A 26,282-nucleotide genomic window follows, 5' to 3' on the forward strand; every position below is an offset into this window, starting at 1 on the left:
GTATCGTTGCTCATCGGAATCAAGCAGACGTCGAAAATTCAAGCCCTTTGGGTCCTGCTATATAGTTACATTAGAAGTGCCCTTCCAAGAAGGCTCAAGGTCATTGGCCAGGTCGCAGTTGTAAATGAGAACTTGTTCTCAACTGGCTTACCTGGTTAAATAAAGGTGAAATAAAAAAAATGTCAAATCACGTTATATGTACAGTAGCTTTGATTGGACTGATCATGTCAACATCTTACTTTCAAAATCTTAGCTAGCAGTCATCATCATGAATCAAGTCGACAATCTAACGGAAAATCATTTTTAATCCTTGTCAAATGAAGAGAAATAATGAAGAGAAATTATAGATAAAACGTATCGTTGCTCATCGGCCATTGGACATAAACATTACACAACAAGTTGGAAATCGCAAATTCAACAATGAGTGGTTTGGAAGTAATCGGTGACAGTGGCTAACTGCAAGCATTGCAACTGGGAAGTCGGGAATAAACGAGCTCAGACTGAGAAACTACGTTTTGAACAGTCATCCAACTCGGAATTGTAAATCCGGCCTCTTTCTCTTTCTTTGATGACAAAATTTGCCCATGAATGACCGCCTCGCCACCTTCCTGTTCAAGTGAGCACATCACAACAAGTTGAGTCCAAAAATGTCATATATGCTGCTGCTGTAATATCCCAGGGAGATATGTATACTGTAGCTAAGAAAGTCATACTAAGTGTATGTTGTGTGGTAAGCTGTTAGTAGCCCATGTGCCTCACCCTAATAATTTAGTCCCTTTTCCCCTCATAACTTTGCCTACTGTTCTGACTTGGTGGTGCACATGTAGCCTATAACCTGTTTTTGAGAAATGTAATCATCAAATATTGTAAGAGCTTTCATTGTCTGCTTATATGCCCCCTTTATTTATCCTACGGTTCTGACTTGGTGTACAGGGAGAACACTGTAAGAACGGCCCATGTTCTGAATTCTGTCGCTGTACATCTCAAAAGTGCTGAACAAATAGTAATATTGACTACGTCCATCCTGGCTTGCTCATTAATGTCTTAATCGAAATTACGGATTGCCTCTTATCCGCTTGTCGTCTCCTTATGCCATAGTTTGTACATCTCAATTGTCAGTAGAAACCACATTTGTTTAAGCAAGTCAGCCATATCAGCTATGTTTTTTAAAAAGGCAGTAAATGAGGCTGAATGAACTGTTTCGCTGCCAGACAAGGCTCCGCTGATAGCCAGGTGTAGCATTGATAAGGTGTTGGGACTGCTGTTGGGACTCAGTTTGTGGGCCCCGTTTGTCACCATTAGAGTGCAATTAATGTATTGTTTAGTGTTGTGTTGTGTAGTGGCTTTGCTGGCATGCATCCCATATTTGTATTTTTTTGCCCCACCAAGATTTACATGCTAAAATCGCCACTGACAGTAGGTATTGTGAGACTGCATATTGTCCATATTGTAAAGTCTGAGACATGATGTACACATAACCATATTGATGTCACGAACATGTGGGAGATATGCATAAACATAGCCTACGTTTCTCAACTTTAAGCACATTGCTCATACTAACTCATATGAATAATGCCCCTCAAGAAACACATAGGGTTTACTGGTTTTCTACAAACACATGTTTTTATTTCAAGATAAATTATTTTCCTACTAGCACTGACTTTGTTGATAGCTACGTTATTGTGGAAAAATGTACTTGCCATGACTGTGATATGTGGTTGTCTCACCTAGCTATCTTAATATGAATGCACTAATTGTAAGTCGCTCTGGATAAGAGCCTCTGCTAAATTAATAAAATGTAAAATGTTGACATCAAATAATACTGTATTTCAATCTACACAGACTCCAGGGGGACGTCACCGAGGGTTGGAGGTCCGGTGGAGCTGATCAGAGGCTCCAGGATGTAGGGGCCCACAGCTGCGACGCTCTCCTCACCAAGGGACTTTGAGGACGTTGGGGACACAGAGGGAAACCAGGAAGGGTCTTTACTGTTGGTATAAGATGTGGTAGACCTGGTCCTGCAGGATGCCAGAGTAGGTGGCCACCACCACGGTGGTGTCAGCGAAGGCATTCCTGCGGGACACACAGACACATGGACAATGCATTAACTGTCAGCCTGCTATCTTGACCAGCTGTTCAGTTCTTGTGTGTGTGCGTGCGTGTGTCTTACTTGGCCTTCTCCTCCAACTTCAGGCCCTTGATGCTGTCCAGCCAGCTGGTGGCGGTGCTGATGGAAGTTTCGTAGTAGCTCTTGAAGGCGCTGGTCAGCTTTTCCAGGGTTCCCTGCTCTGCATCAGCCTCGTCAACATCAGCCACCGGTTCCTCAGGCGCACCCTCCTCAGCTTGCCTAGGCAGACGGAGACCCTGAACACCTGGAAGGGGAGGGTTAGGGTTAGAGTTAGGGTTAGAGAGTCAAAATGGTTGGTTGGTTGGTCAGTCAGTCAGTCAGTCAGTCAATGTTGCTCTTCGAGGTGCTCTTATTTGCAGTCTGGTGTGTTTAACGTTTCAAATCAAATCAAATTTTATTGGTCGCATACACATGTTTAGCAGATGTTATTGTGGGTGATGCGAAATGCTAATATGATGTGGCAACCTTCTGGGATGCACAGTGAGGCTGCAAAAAAGACACCCTGGAACACCACCAGTCTGTCAGTCTGTCTGTCAGTCTGTCATTCAGTCAGTCAGGGTCTTGGCTGTGTACTTACTGAGGCCCAGAAGAGTGATGAGCACAGTGGTGACCAGAAGCTTGTTCATGATGTCACTCAGATCTGTGTGCAAAGCAAACGTCTTGCTGAGGGTCAGATAAATCATGTATCAACTTGTCCACTAGGTGGCATCATTTCCTCCTCCTTTTCAGCTCTGCTCTTAGCCTTATCTCATCTCAGCCTCATCTAATCTCTTCTTTTTGATCTCAAACATGTTTCTAACAGGTTTCCAATGACTAAGGTAAGGCTATTTTGAGGTTGGTAATGTTTTTAATGACAATGAAACTATCATTTTTCGGGGTTTCTGTCACACTATGATGCAGCAGACTATATAGAGATGCAGGATCTTAATTTGACCAGTTTCTCACAGCAGGAAAATAATCCTGGAGAAACAGGAAATGTGAATTATTATGTGGATCATAATTAATGGACATTTTTGTCGGGGTTGATACATTTTTTGTTAGGACAAATCAAGTCTGAAATGTTAAATTACACGTTTGCGTTTCCCACATCTGTATAGACTTGCCATAATTTCTTTAGTTATTCTGTTCAGTTGGAACCCCTCTCAACACCCTCTACTTGATCTCTCCCAGAGAGCGTTTTGTCCAACAGTCTGGAGACAGACATGTGTAATACCTGTCTAATAATACAACACAACACCTTATAACAGTGATATTATCATGACGTGCACCCTGTAGTAGCTACACTAGTAAGAGGTGTTTTATTTATCTCCATGCAGGTGTGTGAACCTAAAGAAGATGGTGAACTACAAGATGGTGAACCAAAAGATGGTGAATCAAACGAAGATGGCTGTACTCACTGTTTCTCCTCTCCGTACTGGGTGACAGGAATGAATAGCAAGCAGTAGCTGAGAGCCAGTGGTGAGCTAGCCTGTATATATATGAATGGGGATGTGTTGACTTGTCGTTCTCCGAGCCAAAGTGCACTCCTCTGAGATAAACACCCACTGTTCAGGTGTTTGTATATGTGATAAAGAAAGTGATAGAGAGTGTAGACAGGGTCAAAATGGAGATGCTATGGCAGTAACATGTCCATAATTTGTTGATTTAGTATCATTTGAATTTAGTGTAGGGACATCTGTGTATTTGCCAATCCAGATAGGTGTATTGAAATATAACAGGACAAGTTATCCTGCTTGCTGATTGGTTTTGATTGGGGACTGGTTGATTTTCATTGGTCTTTATTAAGTCAGTAGAGTAACCCATTCATATTATATATTGTGTTCATATTACAACCCCTACCACCACCCCCTTCCACCTACCCCCTCCCATGCCTAAGCACACAGTCCTAAGTCTAGATCACCATTGACACGTTGGTCTGGCTACTACAGGTTCTCACAGACCCCACTGCAGCCAAGTGGTGCTGGTAAACTATAGGTCAATGACTCACTACCAGTGAAAGTTAATGGTGGGGCAGCATGATCTGTTATCACTGAATAGCTCAGCTGAAGCCCAGTGCTGTAGCTGTGGGCTGTTTAAACTGTATAATTTAAATCTTGAGGTGCATTATGATGAATCTGCCATGGTCTTTTAGCTAAAAACTCCTCCTAATAACCTGTCCTGGCTGTGTGTGTGAGGTTAAGTGATTTTACAAAAGAGTATGATTGTACATTTCCAGTATTATGTTACATTTCCCGTGTTAGACTTGATTGGTTTAACGGGGGAGTTCAGTATTTTTTCCCAACTTCATATTAGACGTTTCCTCACCCTGAAGGTGTCTATGGGTCAGGAGAAACTGTAATCCATGCTTCAGTTTTCTTTTAACAGACACTACAAACTCAACAATAAGTTGTGAAATACTGAACTTTGCCTTAATATGTAAAGCCCCTTTTCTTTGTATACTCAATTTAGTGCTGTGTAAACACTCTAGTCACCTGATTCCCTGTCACACGTCAGGTTGTTTTGTGCCCTGTCAGTATGGATCACACATTGGCACACAGTTCTCTGGTAGGTGGTGGTGATAAACTGATGCGACAGGCTGTTATGCACCTAATGTCTTGACATTTGTATGTCACTTTGAGATTTGCTGTAAAAAGAAAAGCGTTGACTGAATAGAAGATATTAATATATGTATCAGTTGACATAGCAAGGGAATTGTTAAGGAAGGACAGAGTAATGCAAATGTTCTTAGGTCATCTGTAGCACTAAAGCAAAAACTTCCTGACCATATCCCTTCTCACTTTTCATTGGTCGAATGGGGAGGGTCGTGCCCTTGATCATTATACAATCTGTTTGGCACAGAATTAGCTTTTGGAGTGAGATTGAAGATCGAACTCATTAAACGTATTTTAATTGGGGTATGTGTCTTATTTATTTAATTATTAATTTAGGACCTTTATTTAGCCAAGGAGGTTATGAAGAACATATTCAACTACATAGCGACCTGGCAAGAGGGTGCAAGTGAAACAGAGCAGCAACAGCAGACAAAATATTTGCACTCTGTGTTGGACCACCTGTATGCCTGCTGTATTTCTCTCTGGTAGTGGGAAAAACGTGTTGGACTTGTGAGACTCGGTTGCCCAGTTCAGGAAACATATTGTTCTATCCTTCCTCTGTACTCTACTATTCTGGACTGTTCTGTACTGTTCTGGACTGTTCTGTACTGTTCTGGAATGTTCTGGACTGTTCTGTACTGTTCTGGACTGTTCTGGACTGTTCTGGACTGTTCTGGACTGTTCTGTTCTGTTCTGGACAATTATGTTCTGTTCTGGACTGTTCTGTTCTGGACTGTTCTGTACTATTCTGTTCTGTTCTGTTCTGGACTGGACTGGACTGTTCTGGACTGTTCTGTTAAGTTCTGGACTGTTCTGGACTGTTCTGTACTATTCAGTTTTTTCTGGACTGTTCTGTTCTGTTCGGTACTATTCTGTACAGGTCTGTAATGTTCATCATACAACTCTGGGAGACATGCATGAACATATCCTACATTACACAACTTTGTCTAATAATACAAAACTGAACGAACTGGTCTCAAGAAACACATAGGGTCTACTGTTTTTTGTAAATTCATGTTTTTATTTCAAGATAATTTGTTGACATAAAATAATACAGTATTTCAATCTGTTCCAGATGTTCCTGAAGTCTGACGTCAGTCATTTGAGTCTACTGCACCACTGGGCACCACTATAATTTGACATGCACTGTGTTTCTGCACTCCTGGGTTTCCTGTGGTGAAACATTAGGGCTCTTTTCTTCATTCATAATGGTAAGGTTCTGTGTGCTGTCTGAGGTGAGCCTAAAATCCGCATTCCAAGTTCCGCTTGTGTTGAGCTTACCAAGTCCCCTACTGTTGTTCTGGCTGTACTGTGTTCTAGAATGCTCAGGAGAACTCTGTGTGTCCGAACAGGGTGGGTAGGGGATATTGGCACAATGTAGTAGAGAATACATGCACCCTGGGTTGGCTGGATGTGATTTGCCAGTTCAGAGTGGTGTGTTGGGGGAGGGTGGCGGAGAGAGTAGGGGCCCACAGCTGTGACGGTCTCCTCACCAAGGGACTTTGAGGATGCAGAGGGAAGCAAGGAATTATATTTACTGTTAGTGTAAGATGTGGTAGACCTGGTCCTGCAGGATGCCAAAGTAGGTGCTCACTGCGGTGGTGGTGTCAATGTAGGCATTCCTGATGGACACACAGACACATGGACAATAAATTAGTTGTCAGCCTACTATCTTGACCTGCTGTGCTGTTCTTGTCTGTGTGTGTGTATCTTACTTGGCCTTCTCCTGCAGCTTCAGGCCCTTGATGTTTTCCAGCCAGCCGGTGGCGGTGTTGACGGATGTTTCGTAGTAGTTCTTGATGGCGCTGGCCAGCTTTCCCAGGGTTCCCTGCTCTAATGCGGCAGCGGCCTCGACAACCTCAGCAGCCTCGGCAACATCAGCCACCGGGGCCGGTTCCTCAATCACGGCCTCCTCAGCCACGCGCTCCTCAGCTACCACTTCTGGAGCCTCACTCTCCTCAGCTTGCCTGGGCAAACGGATGCCCTGAGCACCTGGAAGAGAGGGGAGGGTTAGGGTTAGAGGTTCAAAGTGTGTGTGAAAGTCTACATTTAGCCGGCTCAAAATGGTTGGTTGGTCAGTCTGTCAGTCAGTCGATGGTGACGCTCCAGGTGGACTTTTTTTCAGTCTGGAGAAGTTTAAACGTTTCAAGAGCCACACTAATATGGCAACCTTCTGGAATGCACAGTGAGGCTGCAAAAAAGACACCCTGGAACACCACCAGTCTGTCAGTCAGTCTGTCAGTCAATCAGGGTCTTGACTATGTACTTACTGAGGCCCAGAATTGCTATGAGCACGGTGATGACCAAAATCTTGTTCATGATGTCACTCAGATCTGTGGGCAAAGAAAACATCTTGGTGAGGGTCAGACAAACCATGTATGTCTTTCTGGGATTCTGTCCCACTATGATACAGCAGACCACATATAGACATGCCATTATTTATTTAGTTACTCTGTACAGTTGGAACCCCTCTCAAGACCCTCTACTTGATCTCTCCCAGAGAGCGTTTTGTCCAACAGTCTAGAGACAGACATGTGTTTACCCGTCTAATAATACAACACAACACCTTATAACAGTGATATTATCATCATGTGCACCCTGAAGTAACTACACTAGTAAGAGGTGTTTTCTTTTTCTCCATGCAGGTGTGAGAACCTAAAGATGATGGTGAATCAAACGAAGATGGCTGTACTCACTGTTTCTCCTCTCCGTACTGGGTGACAGGAATGAATAGCAAGCAGTAGCTGAGAGCCAGTGGTGAGCTAGCCTGTATATATATGAGTGGGGATGTGTTGACTTGTCGTTCTCCGAGTCAAAGTGCACTCCTCTGTCCAGGTGTTGATGAAGAGAGCGAGAGAGAGTGTAAACAGGGTCAAAGATGGAGATGCTATCCCCACGTCATTTCAACGTGGCGAATTGGGTAATAGTTGGTTGATACGTTGATCAATGAGATTACAACCTATTTTCACTGACTTCACTGAATTCCCAATGCGATATCACTATGATTTCAACAATCTAAAAGCAAAAACAATCTAAAAGCATTGGAACCAAATTCCAATGGAAAATCAATGTCAGATTTTTTGTTTAGTTGTCACCTAAATGTGTTATCACTGTGCTTTCAACCATTTAAAAGCACAACAAATTTCAAATGGCAATACAATGTCAGAAATGTTATACAGCAACTTAAAGGTGCTACACATAGGATAAATATACTTTTTTTGCATTGTAATTTCAAAAAATTTCCATAATATATCTGCAGTAATAGTGGAATGATAGTGTTTCACAGGGATACTTTTTTTGAATGCAGCCTAGTGCTAGGTGAATTGCAACAGCACTGGGCTGCATTCAAAACAGGCAGAGACTGTGCTTGAGCCTTTTCCCTTTGGATTTGGTCCACCAGCTTCAAACAGCTATAAAAATGATATTTTTTGTTATTGAAAAGATCTTTCACAGTGATTTAGATGGTACAATGATTCCCTACACTGTTCAGTGCTTGTTTTCTCACATAAACTGAAATTGAGCAAACAATGTAGAATTTTAGCAACCAGGAAATGACAGAGCGATATCCACTAGATATCACAGCCACAATGTCAGAACAGCTTTTCCAGTTGGACAACAGATGCCGCTCCGGCGGGAGAAATCAATAGGCGAATATCACAGCCAATCACAACACTGGCGGGTAAGTAATACTGTGAAACACTATCATTCCACTATTACTGCAGATATATTATGTACATTTTCTGAAATTACAATGTAAAAGTAAAACACCAAATCCTATGTGTAGCATCTTTAATGTGTTATCACTGTGCTTCATCTAGTAGCACAACCAAATGACCTGGATTGCAGTTGAGATTACATTAAAGTAAATGTCGCAAGTGATCAATGCCGTTCGAGATTCTGCACAGATTATTATGTGGCCATGGAGGTGGCCATGGATGTGTTAATCATTTGAAGGTTGAATAAATACTGTTACATTAGTTTATAAGATAGCCCTATACAGCTATTTACTGTATTACAAAAGTAATATTGAATTGTGTTTGGTTGACAATGAAACCAAATATCAACATTTAAAGGAGATGTATCTACTGCTTAGATAGTTCCATCTGTGCCACTGAGTCTGGCTTTAATTCCAGTTTGTCCACAAATGTGTAATTGATATGTAGGATTCACGTCTCCATTTCAAACAAAAATCTAAGTTAAATACTAGGACTAAATCAATTCAAACTTTAAATGCACTTTAAATCCAGTTTGATTTGATTTAGTCCTATTCTTTAACTTTGATTTTTTGTTGAGATGGAGACGTGAATCCAATATATTTATTATTAACTTATAGATTCAATTTTAAATCAACCAAAGCTTGAAACCCTAGGCCTATATGTATTGTCTATTTTTAGTTGAATCCTGGGCTTAATTAAAACAATAGCTGTTGATGACTTCCCAAATGCTATATAGGCCTAAATAGCATCATTGATGACATATAATTGATCAAGTATGGTTACATTTCATTTCCTCTGTTAAACCTATACTTTGGAATGACTTCGATAACAACAATTAATCTATTAAGTGGAGATTTCTCAACAATCATTCTCACGATTGTAAGGTTCTGTATTTGTTTTCTTAGTTCACCTTGTGTTCTTGTACGTAGCCCTGTTTCTTTGTGTTCGTGAACGTAGCCCTGTCTTTCATTTTTGTTCATTGATTTCACCTGTGTTAGTTACTCACCTGGTCTCATCAGCTCCTTATTTAGTTCAGTTCTTTCTGTTTGTGCCTTGTGAGGTATTGTTCGTTTTGACTGTACTAAGCCTTTCCTAGCTCATTTGTGAGAACCAGTTTTATCCTTCAGTCCTAGTTTTGTTTCACCTGCCTGTTTGCCTGCCTGTGTATGACCATTGCCTGCCTGTGACCACGATTCCTGCCTTCTACGAAGGCGTAATAAATACCTGCCGCACTCTGCGCGTGAATCTACACCTTTTTCTCCCTGAGTATTCATTACAACGATAGCACATTGGTAATAGTCAGTGACAAATATCAAAGTCAAGCAGGGCTTGGTTAAAACTCTGAATGGGAAACCAAAGGGATAGCTGTAGATAGATAAACTCTCCAGTAGGAGGTGCTGACCAGCCTATTGTTTTTTTCTGATGGTGGATATTACATTGAAGATCTGACGTTGTTTCAAAGGTACAAATTCAACATATTTTATACAAGGTTTGTCTATGTTGAAATTTCACATAATCCTGTGGTTGAAATTTCACCCTCAAAACAACAGTTTAAGTCACAATACGTTGACAAATTACGTTGAAAACAGTAACTTGTTCATTATTTGTTGATTTAGTGTCAGAGTTTAGTGTGGGGCAATCTGTGTATTTGCCAATACAGATAGGTGTATTGAAATGTAACAGGACAACTTATCCTGCTTGCTGATTGGTTTTGATTGGGGACTGATTGATTTTCATTGGCCTTTATTAGGTCAGTAGAGTAACCCATTCATATTACATTTTGTGTTCAGATTACGACCCCCACCACCACCACCACCACCTCCCACCAACCCCCTCCCAATACGTAAGCCCACACCTCCTTATGTAATGCAACATATCCTAATAAGACAGTCCTAAGTCTAGATCACCATTGACACGTTGGTCTGGCTACTACAGGTTCTCACAGACTCCACTGCAGCCAAGTGGTGCTGGTAAACTAGGACAAAGATTCACCAAGTGGTGCTGGTAAACAATAGGTCAATGACACACTACCACTGAAAGTAAAGATGCAGTCTGGGATCTTAAGTACAACAAATTTATAAAATATTGTACAAATTGGATTCATAACATTGACACGTGATTGACTTTCCGACGGAACACTTTATTTTGCCTATACTTTGGTCAAGTAAAGCAGAAACGTACCATGTTTGTTTAAACTTCATATGCAATTAGTCTATCTTGCAATTGTTTGTTCGTTAGGCCTATACAGTGCCTACAGAAAGTATTCACACCCCTTGACTTTTTCCACATTTTGTTATGTTACAGCCAGAATTTAAAATGGATTAAATTTAGATTTTGTGTCACTGGCCTACACAATTGTTACTCCTGAACTTATTTAGGCTTGCCATAACAAAGGGGCTGAATACTTAAGACATTTCAGCTATTCATTTGTAAAATGTCTAAAAACATAATTCCACTTTGACATTATGGGGTATTGTGTGTATCTACAATGTTCTCTTGCATTTTGTTAATAGTCTAACTACCGCATATGTATTGAAATGTATTATGCTATGGCAAATAGGGAATGGGCCATTTGGCATGTCGCCCTGCTGTGTGCTCACTACACTGCGCTGTTGTGAGCTGCCAGACTCTGGAGGTGCAGTCAAATTCAAATATGCTAATAGTTTGTGTCATCATGATGTCGTCACCATCGACAATGGTTGTCAAATATCGTCGATAGAAGATGCAATCTTAAAATTGCCCAACCCTACTGTCAGTATGGATCAAACATTGGCACACAGGTCTCTGGTAGGAGTGGTGGTGGTAAACTGAGGGAACATTTGTAAATCACTTTGAGAGTTGCTGTAAAAAGAAAAGCTTTGACTGAATAGAAGGTCTTAATAAATATATCAGTTGACATAGCAAGGGAATGGACAAGGACAGAGTAATGCACATTTTCTTATATCATCTGTAGCAATAAAGCAAACACTTCCTGAGTGACCATATCCCTTCTCACTGATCATTGGTCCAATGGGGAATGTCGTGACACCAGTCCAACCAGTTATGCCCTTGATCATTATCCAATCACACATCCACAGAATTAGCTTTTGGAGTGAGATCAGTGCTTGACTTAAAATAGGTTTCCGTACTCATTTTGGGTGCTGGTACTGTTTATATTTAGATGCAGGAGCTCCACAATACTTTTGAGCTAATATTCTATAAGAGGAACAGGAGCTCAAGCAGTAGAACATTTGAGGTGCCAGTACTCAGCTCCGATGAGCTCCTGCCCGAGTCAAGCACTGATGAGATTGAAGATCAAACTCATTAAACTAATTTTGGTTGTTGTATGTGTCTTATTTATTAATTGAGGACCTTTGTTTAGCCAATTAGGTTATCAAGAACATACTAAACTACATAGCGACCTGGCAAGAGGGTGTAGTGAAACAGTGCAGCAATAGCAGACGTACTGTTCTAGACCATCCTGTTCTGTCTTGCTCTTTTCTGTCCTGTTCTGTTCTCATCTGTCCTGTTCTCTTCTGTTCTGTTCTGTTCTGTTCTCTTCTCTTCTGTCCTTTCCTGTAGAAAATGACAAGATATCAGTGGGTAGTTTCTGCTACTTACTTAAAGAAACACTATTGGTAGTGAAATGTATAGTCTGGGATCAGGAAATCTGTTCAATGGCCATCTCAATTATTGATATTTACAAATAGTTTCTTAAAGAATATAACTTGAGCTTAGCACACCCGGCTTTTTCATAACTCAAAATATAACATATTGAAACATTGTTAACAAACAACAGGAACGTGAACAAGCAATATAGTGTCCAACTATGTTTAAAACTATCATGTGGATGTCATGGACTGTCAGTCCTTGTGTCTAGAGTGCTGTCTATGAATTTATGAATGTAGCCCCATCCCTCAGCTGTATATCAAAACTAGTGACGGGCTACAGTTTCGTTGTGTGTTAAAATCTCAGAATGCAGCTTTAACCTCTTGGTACCAAATGGTGCTTGTTTGAATGAAATCCAAAGAAACATATATGTTTTTATAGGATATTATTGTGTATATACCATGTTACCATGTAATTCTTAAATAATTAATAATATTAATAATAAATACATAACTGGTAATTTCTTTGCCCTAAAATAAAGTGCTACCATCACTTCTTAATAACTAAACAATTAAGCAGTTTGATCAAAATGTTTCCATTGCAGTATCTTTCTTTAAATCTGGTTCATGATATTATTATTCATATGGATGAGTAAAAATGTTTCTGCACCAAATACTCTAATTAAACATAATGCTCAAGTATCAGTCAAGAGTTTCAACTTTCAGATCTTTATTAAACACACACATACACACACACACACAAACTCCTGTTAGAGTATCAAACACGTAGTTATATACATGCACAATGTTAAAGCTCTTGCAAGATGTCAGTCTTCCTATCCACCATGCTTTGACCTTCGTTTCCCTTGAATAGTCATGTCTAGGAAAGTGTTGTTGACATAGAAAGCGGGAGGGGATGCGTTTTGCATTGTGCATTTCTCTTCTCATTCACCTTCAGGTATTTCCCCCTTCTACCATTTAATACATGTATCAGAAGCACAGCTATAGCAGAGCCAAGCCCTGTGTGGAAAGGTACAAGCGTGTGGGGTGGTCCGATGCGACGGAGGCTATCCAGGGCTCAATTCTCAGCAGGCAGGAGTTTGTCAAGGTAAACCTTGATGGATTTGATGGCCTCATCCAGGTAGGTGCCGACATGGGGGCGCACGTAGTGTCCGTACAGACCCAGACCGGCCATACGGGCCTTGTCCACCAAGGGTGCTGCTTCCTGGGCCAGACCACTGGACAACACACACACAGAGACAGGAGGGGATGTCAGTAATGGAATAAGTTAACAGCCATCCTATGTGTCTCAGACCTGGGTTCAAATACATGTGTATTTGAGTAATTTTATTTTTAAATAAATATCTGTGTATTTGAGTATTCTGAATTACACAGCCCAAAACAAGTACTTTTAATTGAGTATTGTAATGGTTAATTGAGAAAACTGAAACAAATAGTCTTTCAAATTGTATTTGAAAGTATTTCAAATACCTGGGTTAAATGCATGGGAGTGTATTTGAGCCAGTGTATTTGAGAATTTTCAAATACTTTCCAAGTGTATTTCCAACTACTTGTTTTTTCAAATAAAGATGATCTGAATACTTGTTTTGAAATGTAATGGAAATACCTGAAATAGTATTTTAACCAAGTTCTGATGTGTCCAGTGGTTAACGTTTAATGGAGAATGGTAAAATATCTAGGTAACATGTTGATAGGCATGAAGCGCCAGTATCTAAGATCCTATAATCATTTGAAGTCCTACTTCAAAGTTATGGACAGATAGACAGAAGAACTGACAGTACATCAGACGGATAGACAGACAAACAAGCAGGACAACATTTACATTTACATTTTAGTCATTTAGCAGACGCTCTTATCCAGAGCGACTTACAGTTAGCACATACATTATTTTATCGAACCCACAACCCTGGCGTTGCAAACAGAAGGACATCAACAGACTGACAGATCGACTCAATGCAGGGTCTGGACTGACGGGACAAGATAACTCGGGTGAGTCGGGGTGGGGCACTCACGTTCCGATCTTGACAACGCTCTGGAATTTGGGATTGCCCTGCAGCTCCTCGATGTAGTCTTTGGCAGCCTGGCCCTGGCCCAGGTTCTCAGTCAAAGGCCCCACAGCAGCCTGCATCTTGCTGTAGGCGTTCAACAGCCTCCTGTAGAACACAGACTTCATGTCCTCATACTTCTCCACCAGCTCCTTGTCGGGCTCTGGTACCTGACACAGGCACACAGAGACTGGAGGGGAGACGGGAAAGATCGTTTTTTATTAATTAATTGCACTTGCTTGACTGCTGTTATAGAGTATCTAAAACCACTGGACTAACTTTAGCCACAAAATAGCCCTAATATACTAATATGCTTCGCATAACCAGGCAGTGTGTGTGAGTAAGGTTGATTTTGATTCTGTGTCTGTGTAATGGAGGTAGTCACAGGGTTTTGATCGCTCTCATGATGAGTAAACTCGGCTGTAATAGTCAAAGGCCATTTCAACCTGACATCTGAGATCTCTCTTATCTCTGCTGATATTGTAGCAGTGGGGTTCAATGTCCATAGTGTCACTGCTCAATGTGGTCGGCCTATAGTTCAAAGCCTATCACCTCTCAGATAAGCGTGCAACTAACTGCTATACATTCCTGTTGCTGACATGTTCTCTCACTGTCACTGACAGGTTCACAGCTGCAGGTCAAAGGTAGCTATTACCTTCTGTTTTATAAACAGCTGGAATGGTCACATTTTCATAAATGTTGGCAAATTAGCTTTTATTGTTTAAAGACATTATGAAAGAGATTGGTGTGTTTTCACTATCTAATCGTGGCATGGGGTTGTTCAATGATAACCATGTATTTGTTTACAATATCAATTGATGGTTTCATTTCAGAGACAAGTAATAATATTTTTTTTGCAAAATGCTATATATCCGCCTCTCTCACAGAAATAAGTAATACTACTGCTAGGTTTTGCACAGACAAATGTGACAAATAGCTACATTATTAATAAATATACATTTGTGACATCAATATACAGTATTTTTTGGGGGGCAAAAAATATTTCAACACGGTAACATGAGATCTGTATGTAAAACCTTTATATTTTACATTTTAGTCATTTAGCAGATGCTCTTATCCATCTTAAGATAGCTAGGTGAGACACCACATATCACAGTCAAATATACAGGATCCAAACCTTCCATTTCAGCCAAAAAAAAATGATATATAGCATTTTTACAAAAAAACTAACATTTTCAGACACATCTCAAATCTATGAATTAAACATCTGAGAACAGTAAACAATACTTTACACACACATGAAGGTACCCATAAGCAATCATTTCTGATAAAAAAACACAAATCTGTTTTGAGTTCTGCAGGATGTGTGTTGTAGGTTCTAGGTCTTACCTTGAAGCGCAAGCACGAAGGCTAATGCCAATTTTCCGTTCATCTCTGAAAGAAAAAGACAAACCAAATAGGATTTTATATGCATTATTTAGATTAAGTTCAATGCAATGCCTGCCTATTTATTAGACAAGAAACCAGACCATTCTGATCAGGCATCAATGAAACTGATGAGCTGTTTAGAACTGATACAAAAGGAAGATGCATCTTAAAATACATGAGTAAATAATTAATTAATTAATTAATTAAAAATGTTAGAGATTGCTAGAGCATTGAAATAATGTATCTATAAAAGTTGAGCGAAGACAGAGAAAAAGATGACCTCCTGTTGTAGTGGGTGTACAGATCCCAGTGAAATAAATGACAGTCTTCTCTGGTGGCTGAGTTGTCTGTAAAGCAGTCTGGACAAGTAGACACCATGATATAGGGAGGAGTGTAAACAAACGTCATCTAAAGAGTATGCACACACGTACGTACGTACGCACACAAACACCTACACAAACACACACACACGCACACACACACACACACCCACGCACCCAGACTCACCAGAACCCACTGTACCTATGGGACAAACATCCACACACTCGTTCGCCTACACAAAGTCCATTGCACTTGAGTCCCCTCATATGTATGTCCAGACAAGTGATGCAATGCATCCAGATTATCACTTTGATTGGATTCTGAAATCTATTTATGCTGCTATGCACTCTTCTGCATACGTAGGAAAGCGTCAATTCCCCCACAAAAATGTTCACATATCAGTGCATGAAATAGATTTTTGTTTGAATGAATGATCGTGTTAAGCATTATAATTGATTTGTCAGCATTTGTGTGGAACATAAACCAATATGCTTGACTGCCTCTATGTAACTCATTGAAAATCATTAATCTTGCACACATTCATAATTCACGAAATCAACAACAAAACTCTCTTCACAATGTATAACAAAAATCATCTCAACAGCTTTTTCACGCTAAGGTCCATTCTCACTGTCTATTTGAATGTGTTTCATGTATCCCAGTTAGTCAGATTATGGTTTTGATTGAATGGAACAGGGCCCTGAGTGTCTTGACTGTGTTCCAGGATCGATGTCTGCAGTCCACACAGAGAAAGCTGAAAGAAACGGCCTGCAGGTCACACACATCTCCCCTCTTGCCAGACACACCTGCTGAACCTTTTATCTCAACTGTCAACTCTCACCTAGGTAACACTTCGATTTCAGCACAGTCTGTAGACATCACTCCCATCACTGATGTCTCTGTATGTATGTCTGTCTGTCTCTCTCTCTCTCTTTGTCTGTCTGTCTGTCTGTCTGTCTGTCCATCCATCTGTCTCTTTCTTTCGGTCTCATTCTATCTCTCCCTCTTTGTCGTTCACTGTTGCTTTCTCTCTGCTATTCTAAAATCTATTCTCAGTCTCTCTCAACTTTCTACTTCATTCAGTTCAGAGACTGATGAATGGGGGCAGTGTAGACATTGTCAAGGGAAAGTTTATGAAAAGGCACAACACTATAATGGTATTATTGAATGTTTTCTTTTATTTAGTGCTGATTCAATTTGGTGGTTCACAATAGTTAATTGACTCACTCAGATGCAATATGTGACCCTTGTTTGATAACGGTATGATTACTACTACACTCTAGAGCAGTTTTAATACTATCACAACCCTTGTGCTGAGGTTAGTGTAACACTAATAAACGGGTGTCGTCATTCACCAGCCAAATCATACAGCAGTGTTCACGTGCTCGTCTAAAACATTGTAACACAAATGTCCTACTTGTAATCCCTAGTGCATATGAACATAGAATCAGTCCTAGTATCACCTTGCATGAGTATATGTGCTAGCAGTGAGCTGGGTGCGTGTTTGTCTGCCTTAGATTCAGGTGCCATTAGATGGGTCTGTACTGGTCGATCTTTTCCTTGACTCTGTCCCAGAAGGAACTGGTGGAGGCTGAGGCCCAGTCCATGTAGGGGTCAGCCACTGGTTTGATGTGGTCCTCGTAGTACGCACCAGCAAAGGCCCGCACCACCTCTCCTATTCTCTGGGCTTTAACTTTGGCTGCCCTGTAAGACACACACACACAAGAACAAAGCACTTGGGAGCAGCATCTACTGAGTGCAGGCCTTTTGTCTTTATCCTTAAAATGGCATGGTCGGCCATAGTGAGTGTGTGTCTGTTTGTACCTGTATGCCTCTGTTGCCCGCTGCAGAACCCCCTCAGAGTCAGAGTCCCCTGGGGCTGGTGTCTGGGCCACTATGGACACACATGCTATGGAGGAGAAAGGGTACAGTAGGGTACAGTAGGTTGGAAACCATACTCAAAATACTACCAGTCCATGTCAGCAGTTCAATGGAGGATAGAATAGACAGACAGTAAAAAAATTTGAAATGCACAGTCACACCTTGAATGAGCAAGAGGAGAGCAACTAGCATCAGTTTCCACGGCATCTGTCATAGAAACAGAATGAGGGAAGATTACCCTAAAATACACATCTCACTTATAAAAGAGATTTTACATTTAATTAAATTATTCAATAAACAGTACATTCCATTTTTCATCACCCCAAACAAAACTAATCATACATTCAAATGATATATCACTGATATATATATTTCTGTAATCAACAGTATCACTCATAACAGCTGGCCTCCAGTATAAAAACAGCTAGAAACTACACAATTCAAAGTGAGTGAAAGAGCATTTTAGGGGAGCATTTTACCTTAGTGTTTGTTCTCAGTATTGTCCAATCTGTTTGGCGGAATCAAGTCACTTTATTTGAATTAGGGGAGTTCTCACAGTGCTTTTTCTTGGTTACACGTGTACATTGTTCTTGTTTTGGTGACCACTGACCGATGGTCTGTTTTTGGGTGGGAAGTGGTGGACTGATTGGATTGGCTTGCTTGATCATTGAGTCAGTCATAAGTAGTCCAGTGGTTCGATACTCTCTATTTATTTAAGTTCTGAGAAAATATTTTCTGGGTATATATACTGAAAAAAACGAAATGTAAGCAAGCCTAAATATCTTATATTTAATGATAATACCCTTAAAAAAAATTTTTTTTCTTATCAAACAAAATTATCTAATGTCATTGGCAGATAATTTTGCTAATTTTACAATAAAAAAGGCTTAATACAAGTAATTTATCTTATTTCAAGATATTTTTCAAGATATTTTACCTTCTTATTTCAAGATATTTTTCAGGATATTTTACCTTGAAATATCTTGAAATAAGATAAATTACTTGTGTCAGCTGCTACAGTATCAAATGTTGCCCAAAAGAAACACTAACTCCTCGCAACACATTTAAAAAAAGCCTTTAATTTTTATATTCCATCCTTGTATTTGCCAAAAGGTTACATTAATCTCTTATCTTTTCAATTTCAACATTGTCTGGATACCTATCCAACATTCCTGATGAGTGGACATATTAGCTGGTAAATATTCAGACCAGGCAAAGTCTTTATGTCCCTATGCACCAGATAGATTTATTAAGAAGACAGCAGGTGAATGAAATAGAGTACTGTTTTGGACTAGACCCAATGGTCCCAGTCAGCAGAACTCAAGAGAGTAGTCCACTTCAGAATACCCCTCTTTCTCTCTCTCTCTCTCTTTCTCGCTTTCTCTCTCTCTCTCTCCCTCTCTCTCTCTCTTTGCAACACTTTTTCAGGCACAATGCTGAATGATACACTGATACATGACCAACTGTTGATGTCATTTTCAAATCTTGTTTTCCCACTATTGCTTTGTCCATTCGCCTCTTCACCTCTGGTCCTGTCAACAGACAGCACAATAGTTGGTTGTTGTGAGAAGAGGGTACGGAGAGCAGATTAAAGCTGCCCACTATTATGACACTCCACCAGAAAATAGTGTACAAATATGAGTATTACCTTTTGGGGTGCACAACCCTCTTGCCACCTGGACCCCCTCTACCCCTCCTACCCCATGACATCTAGTCAAACACAGGAGCAGATTCCAGTAAACAGGGACAGCATAGTAATCATTGACTCAGGATAAACAGTGACTTTAGCCGGAGCCTTGTGAAATGGAGGACCAGCAGCCAGTGTAGTGCTGGCAATTGCCCTTTGGTGGCTGCTATTGACATAGATAGACCCCTCTCTCTCAAAGATCACTCTCTGCTATTAGTTAATTCTGCAGAATTATTTGACCGGGTTACTACCTCTCAATAAAGTTATTGATGTGTAGATCTCCAGAGTGATACATGATATCCAGAGCATCAAAGTATGTCTATTGCATTGCATTACATATTGTTCATTGTTAAGGAGAGCTCAATAACAGCATAAATCCAGAGTCCATTTATGATTGTGACACAAGTTTGTATCTTTTTTTTTGTGGAAGCATATCTTAGCACAGGAACATTATGTTTCAAGAGATTGAACATTGTTCATAGAGACACTTTTCAAGGCTGCACACAACCAACATGCTGAACGGAAGAAAGTGGCCATTGGCAGACACTTGTGCTACTGCTGAATCTCAGTTAGAGAAGTGTCTGGGCAAAATGTGAAATTACATGTGTTCAGTCAGAATGTACTAATTATTTCTCTGGTCACCATGATGGTGTTTTTAACCCATGTGACAAACTGGTCAGCTGACCATTCACGTTGACCACATTAACATCCTACACCTATCCCACAATGCATCATAAACAGAGAGGAAGTGAATGTGTGGTCTTTGTGCACTGTTTTTTATACATGTTATGCATACTGTCTGTATTATTTGTACAGGTCTTCATATCCTTATGTGCCCCCAGATATTAGTTGAAGAGACATGTCAAATATAATAAATGCCAATCAAACTCATTGTTCAGAATAACTTCTAACTTCGCATTGCATGTATTAATTGGCCTCTTTAAAAATGAATAGGTTGACTTCTTACTGTATGCAAATCAAATGCATAATACAACAACCCACAAATACAGTTTTATCACAAATGTATCTTTATTGTTCAACTCATTGTGATCCAGGTTATTAAAGAAAGCCATAACAATTACACAGAGATGACGTCGGTCTCTTCACAGAGGGGGAATATAACCTTTGTGTCTGTCGGCATAACGCATGTGTCAGCATCACAGTAACCGCGTCACCAGGCAAGACAGAGCAAGAAGCGTGATGGGGGGGGGGTCTTATTGGTCACAGACAGGCAGGGTCAGAGGTGTACAGGCTTACTACTGCTTGGGGAAGGTCTCGTCGAACTTGACCTTCATCTTGTCAAACTGCTCAGTGAACCAGTTCCTTGAGACGGGGAGACAGACACACAGTGAGTCATTTCAGTCTTTAATTATTTCAGTGTATTAATGTACATCTTCAATTAATTTAATGTTGGGTTATGTTTTGGTGTGTGTGTGTGTGTGCATGCGTGAGCGTGCGTGGGTGCATGTGTACCTTGTTTTGGTGGCGAACTCGCTGTCTCCGATCTTTTCAACCAGGTCCTTGGACTTGACAGTTAGGTCATCAGTTAGCTCCTTCATCTGATTGCCGAAGGTGGCGAAATGCTCCTCAATGGTCTTCTCAGCCTCCTGAGCCTCTGTAGAGTGAGAAAAGGGACACAGGGTTAGAACTATGAACAGAAGGGGAGAGTTTTATATTTATGAATAGAGAAGGGGAAAGAGACAGGAAGAAGGGGAGACAGAGGGTTTCATTAAGAAGAGAGAAAGAGAGAGAGTGTGTGTGTGAGAGAGAGAGAGAGAGAGAGAGAGAGAGAGAGAGAGAGAGAGAGAGAGAGAGAGAGAGAGAGAGAGAGAGAGAGAGAGAGAGAGAGAGAGAGAGAGACGGAGGTGAAGGAGCAACGGTAATGATTAGATGGAATGAGAGTGTAATGGCTGCCTAATAGGGTAGGGCTTTATACCTGTGTGTGCGGCGAACACAAGCATCAACACAGCAATGGCAATGGACAGTTTCATCTTGACTGTTGGCTGCAAGGGAAGGACAAACACGTTTATTTAGTTACAAAACACCCTGCCTTTAATATCCTCCATCATAAAAAGGTTTTCATGATGAGTCAGTTATGAGTTAAAACAAAATCTAAGCATAATGCCATCAGGGTTTCGTCAGGAGTTGTGCTAAAAAAGTGAAACGTAAGCCATCTTATTATTATTGTCCTAATAAATGACCAACAGCTGTTATGTTAGTGTTATAGGGTTGAAACCGTTGTCTGAAACATGTGCACATGTATCTAGTGAAAGAGCGCACCCGTGCGGTCAGCACAGTGGACAGCTCCCTTTGCGTTCTCTAGCCTACACACAACTTCGATTGGTGACTTTACATGAGCAAGAACATCACTTTTGATAGGCTTACATTTTACATTAAACTCGACCTGATCAAATTAGTAAACTAACATAAGAATTGTTTCTATGAATATCTGTCCTGAGCATTGGATGGCGCTCAGAAACAGAAGGTAGGCTGAATGTCTTTCCTGCTTGTATAAACTACACCTAGATGTCGCCACAATACCGCATACAGATTTTGAGAGCCTGGTATAGACTAACGGAAACTTTTGGGTATAAAATAAAGAACTGCATTGGCGGCATTCTCGTGCAAATAAACTGATGAACAAAAGTCGCAGATATACCGGCTTATGTGTTTGCTTTGATAAGACCAAAAACATGCAAAGATATTTACATTTGAAGTTATAACAAAGAAAACAAATCTCTAGAAATGCGAGTGAAAAGTAGGTTCATCTTACCTGTTTTCCCGTCTCAGACAGAAAATGTGTCTGACAGACTGACGGAGTCCCTCTATATATCCCAGCACGATGACGTAATCAGTAGTTACCACTTCTGACCTATGGTGACCCCGCATCGCACAATGAAGCGGGCGCCAAGAGCGGCCTACTCCCACCTTCTCCTCCAGATTAACCAACACTCCCACATCTCCCTTTTCTGGGATCCCAGCTGAGGTATAGTCCATGTCCTGTCTTGTTTCAAACCACACATGATCACGTATTTAATCAGATGTGGGAATGACTGGATCTGTAATTCACGATCTGGAGGTTTTTTCAACCTGCCTTAGGTTTTATAATGTGATATTAATTTGCCATAAAATATCCATTGTAAATCAATGGATGTAGGTCACCTATCATCAGTTCATAGTTCTCTGGTTGATATCTCACGTCAGTATCCATGATGACATAGCCATATCCATATCTGACAGCATCAGACTGTGAGTGCACAGAGATACAGACCTAAAGTGGACTATGACCATAAGCTAGGTCACAAAGGTACTTATACTACTGATACTGAGCTAAGATATTGATATGGTTCTGCAGTGGCATCACTAAACAGCACTGCATTGACTCTGGTGCTCAATGCAGATCTGTCTCTGAGTCCACCAGACCAGTCCACTTAGGGCTCTATTCAATCCGTAGCACTGAAGAGCTGCGATCGATAATTAAAGGCAATATTCCCACCGTTGCATAGACTGCATTCAATTACCTTTACATTTTAAAGCAGATCGTCTGCGATACGGATTGAATCCAGCCCATAGTCATTTTGGCAAGGCAAGTATTTGGGCCCCATTCCATCCTTCCTTCCTCCCTCCCTTGAAGTCATACCTGTTCTGACATCTCTGAATAGATGAAAGCTGTGTGATGGAATCCTTGTTGACACCTATCAATTTCATAATATTAAATATTAAAATTAGGCCTATAACGTGCACTTCTTCCCCTCTGATCTACTTTCAGTCCCATTGCCCTTCACTGATCTCACACACAGATCTGTGCTAGCTGTGTTATCAGTTTTATCATGGGATACAGCATGCACAGTATTTTTTTTGCCCACTGTTATGTAAATCTGATAGAAGTACATTATATTAGTGCTCCTCCGTGCTGTCTCCAACAGAGAGAAGCTGGGGTCAACAAACCTCTACAGTACTGGAATAGCCTATACGGAACTCCACGTCCAAGAACTACAAAGTCTGGCAAAGTCTATGTCACCTTCTTCTTTTTTGTGGGGGCGTCAGTGTCTGTGTGTGTGTGTGTGTGTGTGTGTGTGTGTGTGTGTGTGTGTGTGTGTGTGTGTGTGTGTGTGTGTGTGTGTGTGTGTATGTTGTGTTTGTTGTGGTACAGGGGTTTGGTGTAGCAAATCACATTGACACAACTCTGAAAACACCCGATTTTTTGTTATTTGACCCGAGAGTCTTATGGCTTTATTTGCACTATTCTTGAAATAGGGAAGTAAGTCTAGGAGGTCATTTTCTGTGTTGGAGCATACAGGGGTAGTGGACTACAGTTTGTTGAACTATAGTAACCTCTCATTAGTGCTGGAGGGGTATGTGGGTTTTCCTCATTGCAGCACTTCCCTCTTTGCACCTAGCCCTCTGTTGCCCATGGCAGGGTGCCCATTTGGTGCTGATGGCTTTAGCCATATGATACCCTATGATGATGCACAGATGACCATTGTCCTGCATGAACCACTGAAACACACAGTACCGCTTCCTCACCTGTGGCAGAGTGTGAGATATCTCCATCTCCTCCAGAGTGTGTGAGTCTTTGTGTGATGCATGAGGCGTGAACGTGCATGTCTCGCTCGCTCATGAATTGCAATAACAAGCCGCCTGATAAAATACTGTTTTTCCCCCCTTCTTTTGCTTAAGGGTTCCTGTGGTGACGGGTTTGTGTTCCAGCACCAAGATGGGGGAGGAGAGGGGAGGAAGGGGGTAATAAGAGGTAACATCTCTGTGGGGGGAGTTGTGGGGGGGTTACTGTCGTTTTTGCTCTGCCAACACCTGCTAGCTGGATCCTTTTGTTTCTGCAGCCGGAGCCGGAGACACCCAGGAGCTGCAGTATAGTACGTGAGAAGAAGTGCTGACTGGCAGAATGCTTGTGGTTTTCCTGTTTTCTCCTTGGCCAGACCCCTGCAGCTACATACAGGGTTTACTGTAGTGTAGGACACTTCACCCAAATAGGGGGAGTTACAGAGATAAACACAGCCTTCCAGTAAAGGAGGAACAGAAACAAACTGTGACTCAATAACTTACTCACTCGCCTACAATTAAGTTGCATGCAATGCACTTCAGCACAGACGTTGTTACTAAGAGTGTGACCTGATTTAGGGGAGAGGTCATTGTAGTCATTTTTACTCTTCTTGTCTTCTACTTGGTCACATACTTGAAATTGTATGATACTTTTTATGGTTGGGGTTGGGTAGGGGTGGTTTACTAGACACAGTTTTTGCATGCATGGAGCATTTTTTCTACCGTTTTTTTCCTGGTTTTAAAAGGATGAGTGTGCACATTTTAATGTAGATCATCAAAGTTCTTGTGTTCATATTTATAGACTTGATCACAAAACTGTGCTTCATCTTCAAAAATAAAGATGCCCATAGTGCTCTTGTATACAGTGAGAATGAACTTTGTTTAGTTTATTGAAACTACCAGTAACAACAACAATAAAGTACTGTAGGTGTAAGTGCTTAGGGGATTGGTGGAGCAGAGAGGAGGGACAAGTGGTGGCCTTCACTGCCTGGCTTCCAGCCTAAACATTTACTGGTTGGCCTCTATCCTACGCTTCAGAGGCAAACTTTGTGACTCACACTTTCTTTAAATTACACTCTACAAAACATTAGGAACTCTTTCCTAGGGCTGTTGCGGTGACCGTATTACCGCCACACCGGCGGTCACGAGTCATGAAGGCAGTCAAATTCCACGTGACCGCTAGTCACGGTAATTAGGCTTCACCAAGCTCTGATGCTGCTGATGGTTATTAGTAGCCTACCAAACTTGCTAACTGCCTGGTACTCAGCACTCTATTGTCCCTCTAATCACTCAGACATCAATGCAAATGTTTTGAAAATCTCATCAAAGACTTCATGAGAGCCCATGAGCTCATGTTGCGCAACATTTCAATAGGCTAACAGAGTGATGGCCTCTACTAAAAATTCACATTTATGTGATTTACAAGGCGCTCTTATCCAGAACGACTTACAGTTAGTGAGTGCATACATTTTCATACTGGCCCCCCGTGGGAAACAAACCCACAACCCTGGCGTTGCAAGCGCCATGCTCTACCAACTGAGCTACAGCTTTCTATAGGCTAGGCCTACTATATTTATTTCTCAACTTTCCTAATATTAAGCACATCGCTTATATTTACAACAGGAGTATAGCCTACCTGGCTGGCATTAAAATAAACCACGGGGAAAAGCGTCCTCCATTCGCTATTAAAGTGCATAGATGACATGTATTTTTTCCCCTGCCCCTGTTTCGAGACAGATGCATGATAATGGTCCATTCTAAATCAATACAAATTTCACACATACATTATTTAGTATATGTAAAGACTAAATGAAGAATAGTCTGATGGGTGACAATATTAGCCTATCACTTGTGAATTAAATATTATCACTTGTGGATGATGCCCAGCATAAGAAACAATGCCTTTTTTTGGGCTACTTTTTCGAATCATAGTCACACACCTCATATATCCTAGCCCATAGGCCTATATGTTTTAATAAGGTTTGTACACAACTAAAGTGGCCAAATAACTTCTTAAAATTAAGCACATGAATCCGCTTTACAAGGGGTGTAGAGCCTAACTGGCATACATAAGCAGCGCGTGAGTTTCAAGTTTGGGGAAGATAATTTTCACCATAAAAATGCACCTTTACAATAAAAGCATTACATGCATAATCACATTTGCGATCACTTTTGATAATGGTGTTTTCCCGCTAATGGAACATTTGCGCTTATAGCCCACTGCCATGTGCCCATTGCTTTGCTTATAATGTGAAGAAATAGCCTAATAGTTTATCAACATTTTAAGCTAAATATTCTGAACTGTTGCGTCATCCACATTGCGTAAAAAGGTTTTTTGATGCTAGTGGTTGTATTA

The 26,282-nt window shown here is 40.9% G+C and overlaps 2 protein-coding genes across 3 annotated transcripts; both read right to left on the reverse strand.

Annotated features, from left to right (window-relative positions):
• Positions 1–1,591: 1,591 nt before the first annotated feature.
• LOC121586149 (apolipoprotein C-II) lies at positions 1,592–3,670 on the reverse strand. Of its 2 annotated transcripts, XM_041902648.1 has the most exons (4): positions 3,526–3,670; positions 2,706–2,768; positions 2,171–2,372; positions 1,592–2,073 (listed from the first exon to the last, which is right to left on the reverse strand). In XM_041902648.1, exons 2-4 carry the CDS (start codon positions 2,752–2,754, stop codon positions 1,986–1,988), a joined length of 339 nt encoding a protein of 112 aa, XP_041758582.1. In that variant the 5' UTR covers positions 2,755–2,768; positions 3,526–3,670; the 3' UTR covers positions 1,592–1,985. The 2 variants fall into 2 exon arrangements, with proteins under 2 accessions (XP_041758582.1, XP_045070354.1); XM_045214419.1 differs by lacking the exon at positions 3,526–3,670 and having other exon boundaries at positions 2,706–2,787.
• Positions 3,671–20,371: 16,701 nt separating this feature from the next.
• LOC121586150 (apolipoprotein C-I) lies at positions 20,372–22,189 on the reverse strand. The gene is made up of 4 exons (XM_041902650.1): positions 22,140–22,189; positions 21,303–21,369; positions 20,840–20,981; positions 20,372–20,689 (listed from the first exon to the last, which is right to left on the reverse strand). The coding sequence occupies exons 2-4, from the start codon at positions 21,355–21,357 to the stop codon at positions 20,623–20,625; spliced, it is 264 nt and encodes an 87-aa protein (XP_041758584.1). The 5' UTR covers positions 21,358–21,369; positions 22,140–22,189; the 3' UTR covers positions 20,372–20,622.
• Between the last annotated feature and the right edge of the window lie 4,093 nt (positions 22,190–26,282).

The sequence above is a fragment of the Coregonus clupeaformis genome, unplaced genomic scaffold (assembly GCF_020615455.1).
Source record: "Coregonus clupeaformis isolate EN_2021a unplaced genomic scaffold, ASM2061545v1 scaf0255, whole genome shotgun sequence".
Classification (NCBI taxonomy): Eukaryota; Metazoa; Chordata; class Actinopteri; order Salmoniformes; family Salmonidae; genus Coregonus; species Coregonus clupeaformis.

Excerpts from the sequence above, each read along its gene's own strand:
- LOC121586149 (XM_041902648.1), bottom strand. The coding sequence starts at position 2,754 with ATGAACAAGCTTCTGGTCACCACTGTGCTCATCACTCTTCTGGGCCTC. Across the intron at positions 2,373-2,705 it reads CATCACTCTTCTGGGCCTCA|GTGTTCAGGGTCTCCGTCTG; the intron begins GTAAGTACACAG and ends CTCCCCTTCCAG. Across the intron at positions 2,074-2,170 it reads AAGTTGGAGGAGAAGGCCAA|GAATGCCTTCGCTGACACCA; the intron begins GTAAGACACACG and ends TGTGTCCCGCAG.
- LOC121586150 (XM_041902650.1), bottom strand. The coding sequence starts at position 21,357 with ATGAAACTGTCCATTGCCATTGCTGTGTTGATGCTTGTGTTCGCCGCA. Across the intron at positions 20,982-21,302 it reads TGTGTTCGCCGCACACACAG|AGGCTCAGGAGGCTGAGAAG; the intron begins GTATAAAGCCCT and ends CTCACTCTACAG. Across the intron at positions 20,690-20,839 it reads GAGTTCGCCACCAAAACAAG|GAACTGGTTCACTGAGCAGT; the intron begins GTACACATGCAC and ends CCCCGTCTCAAG.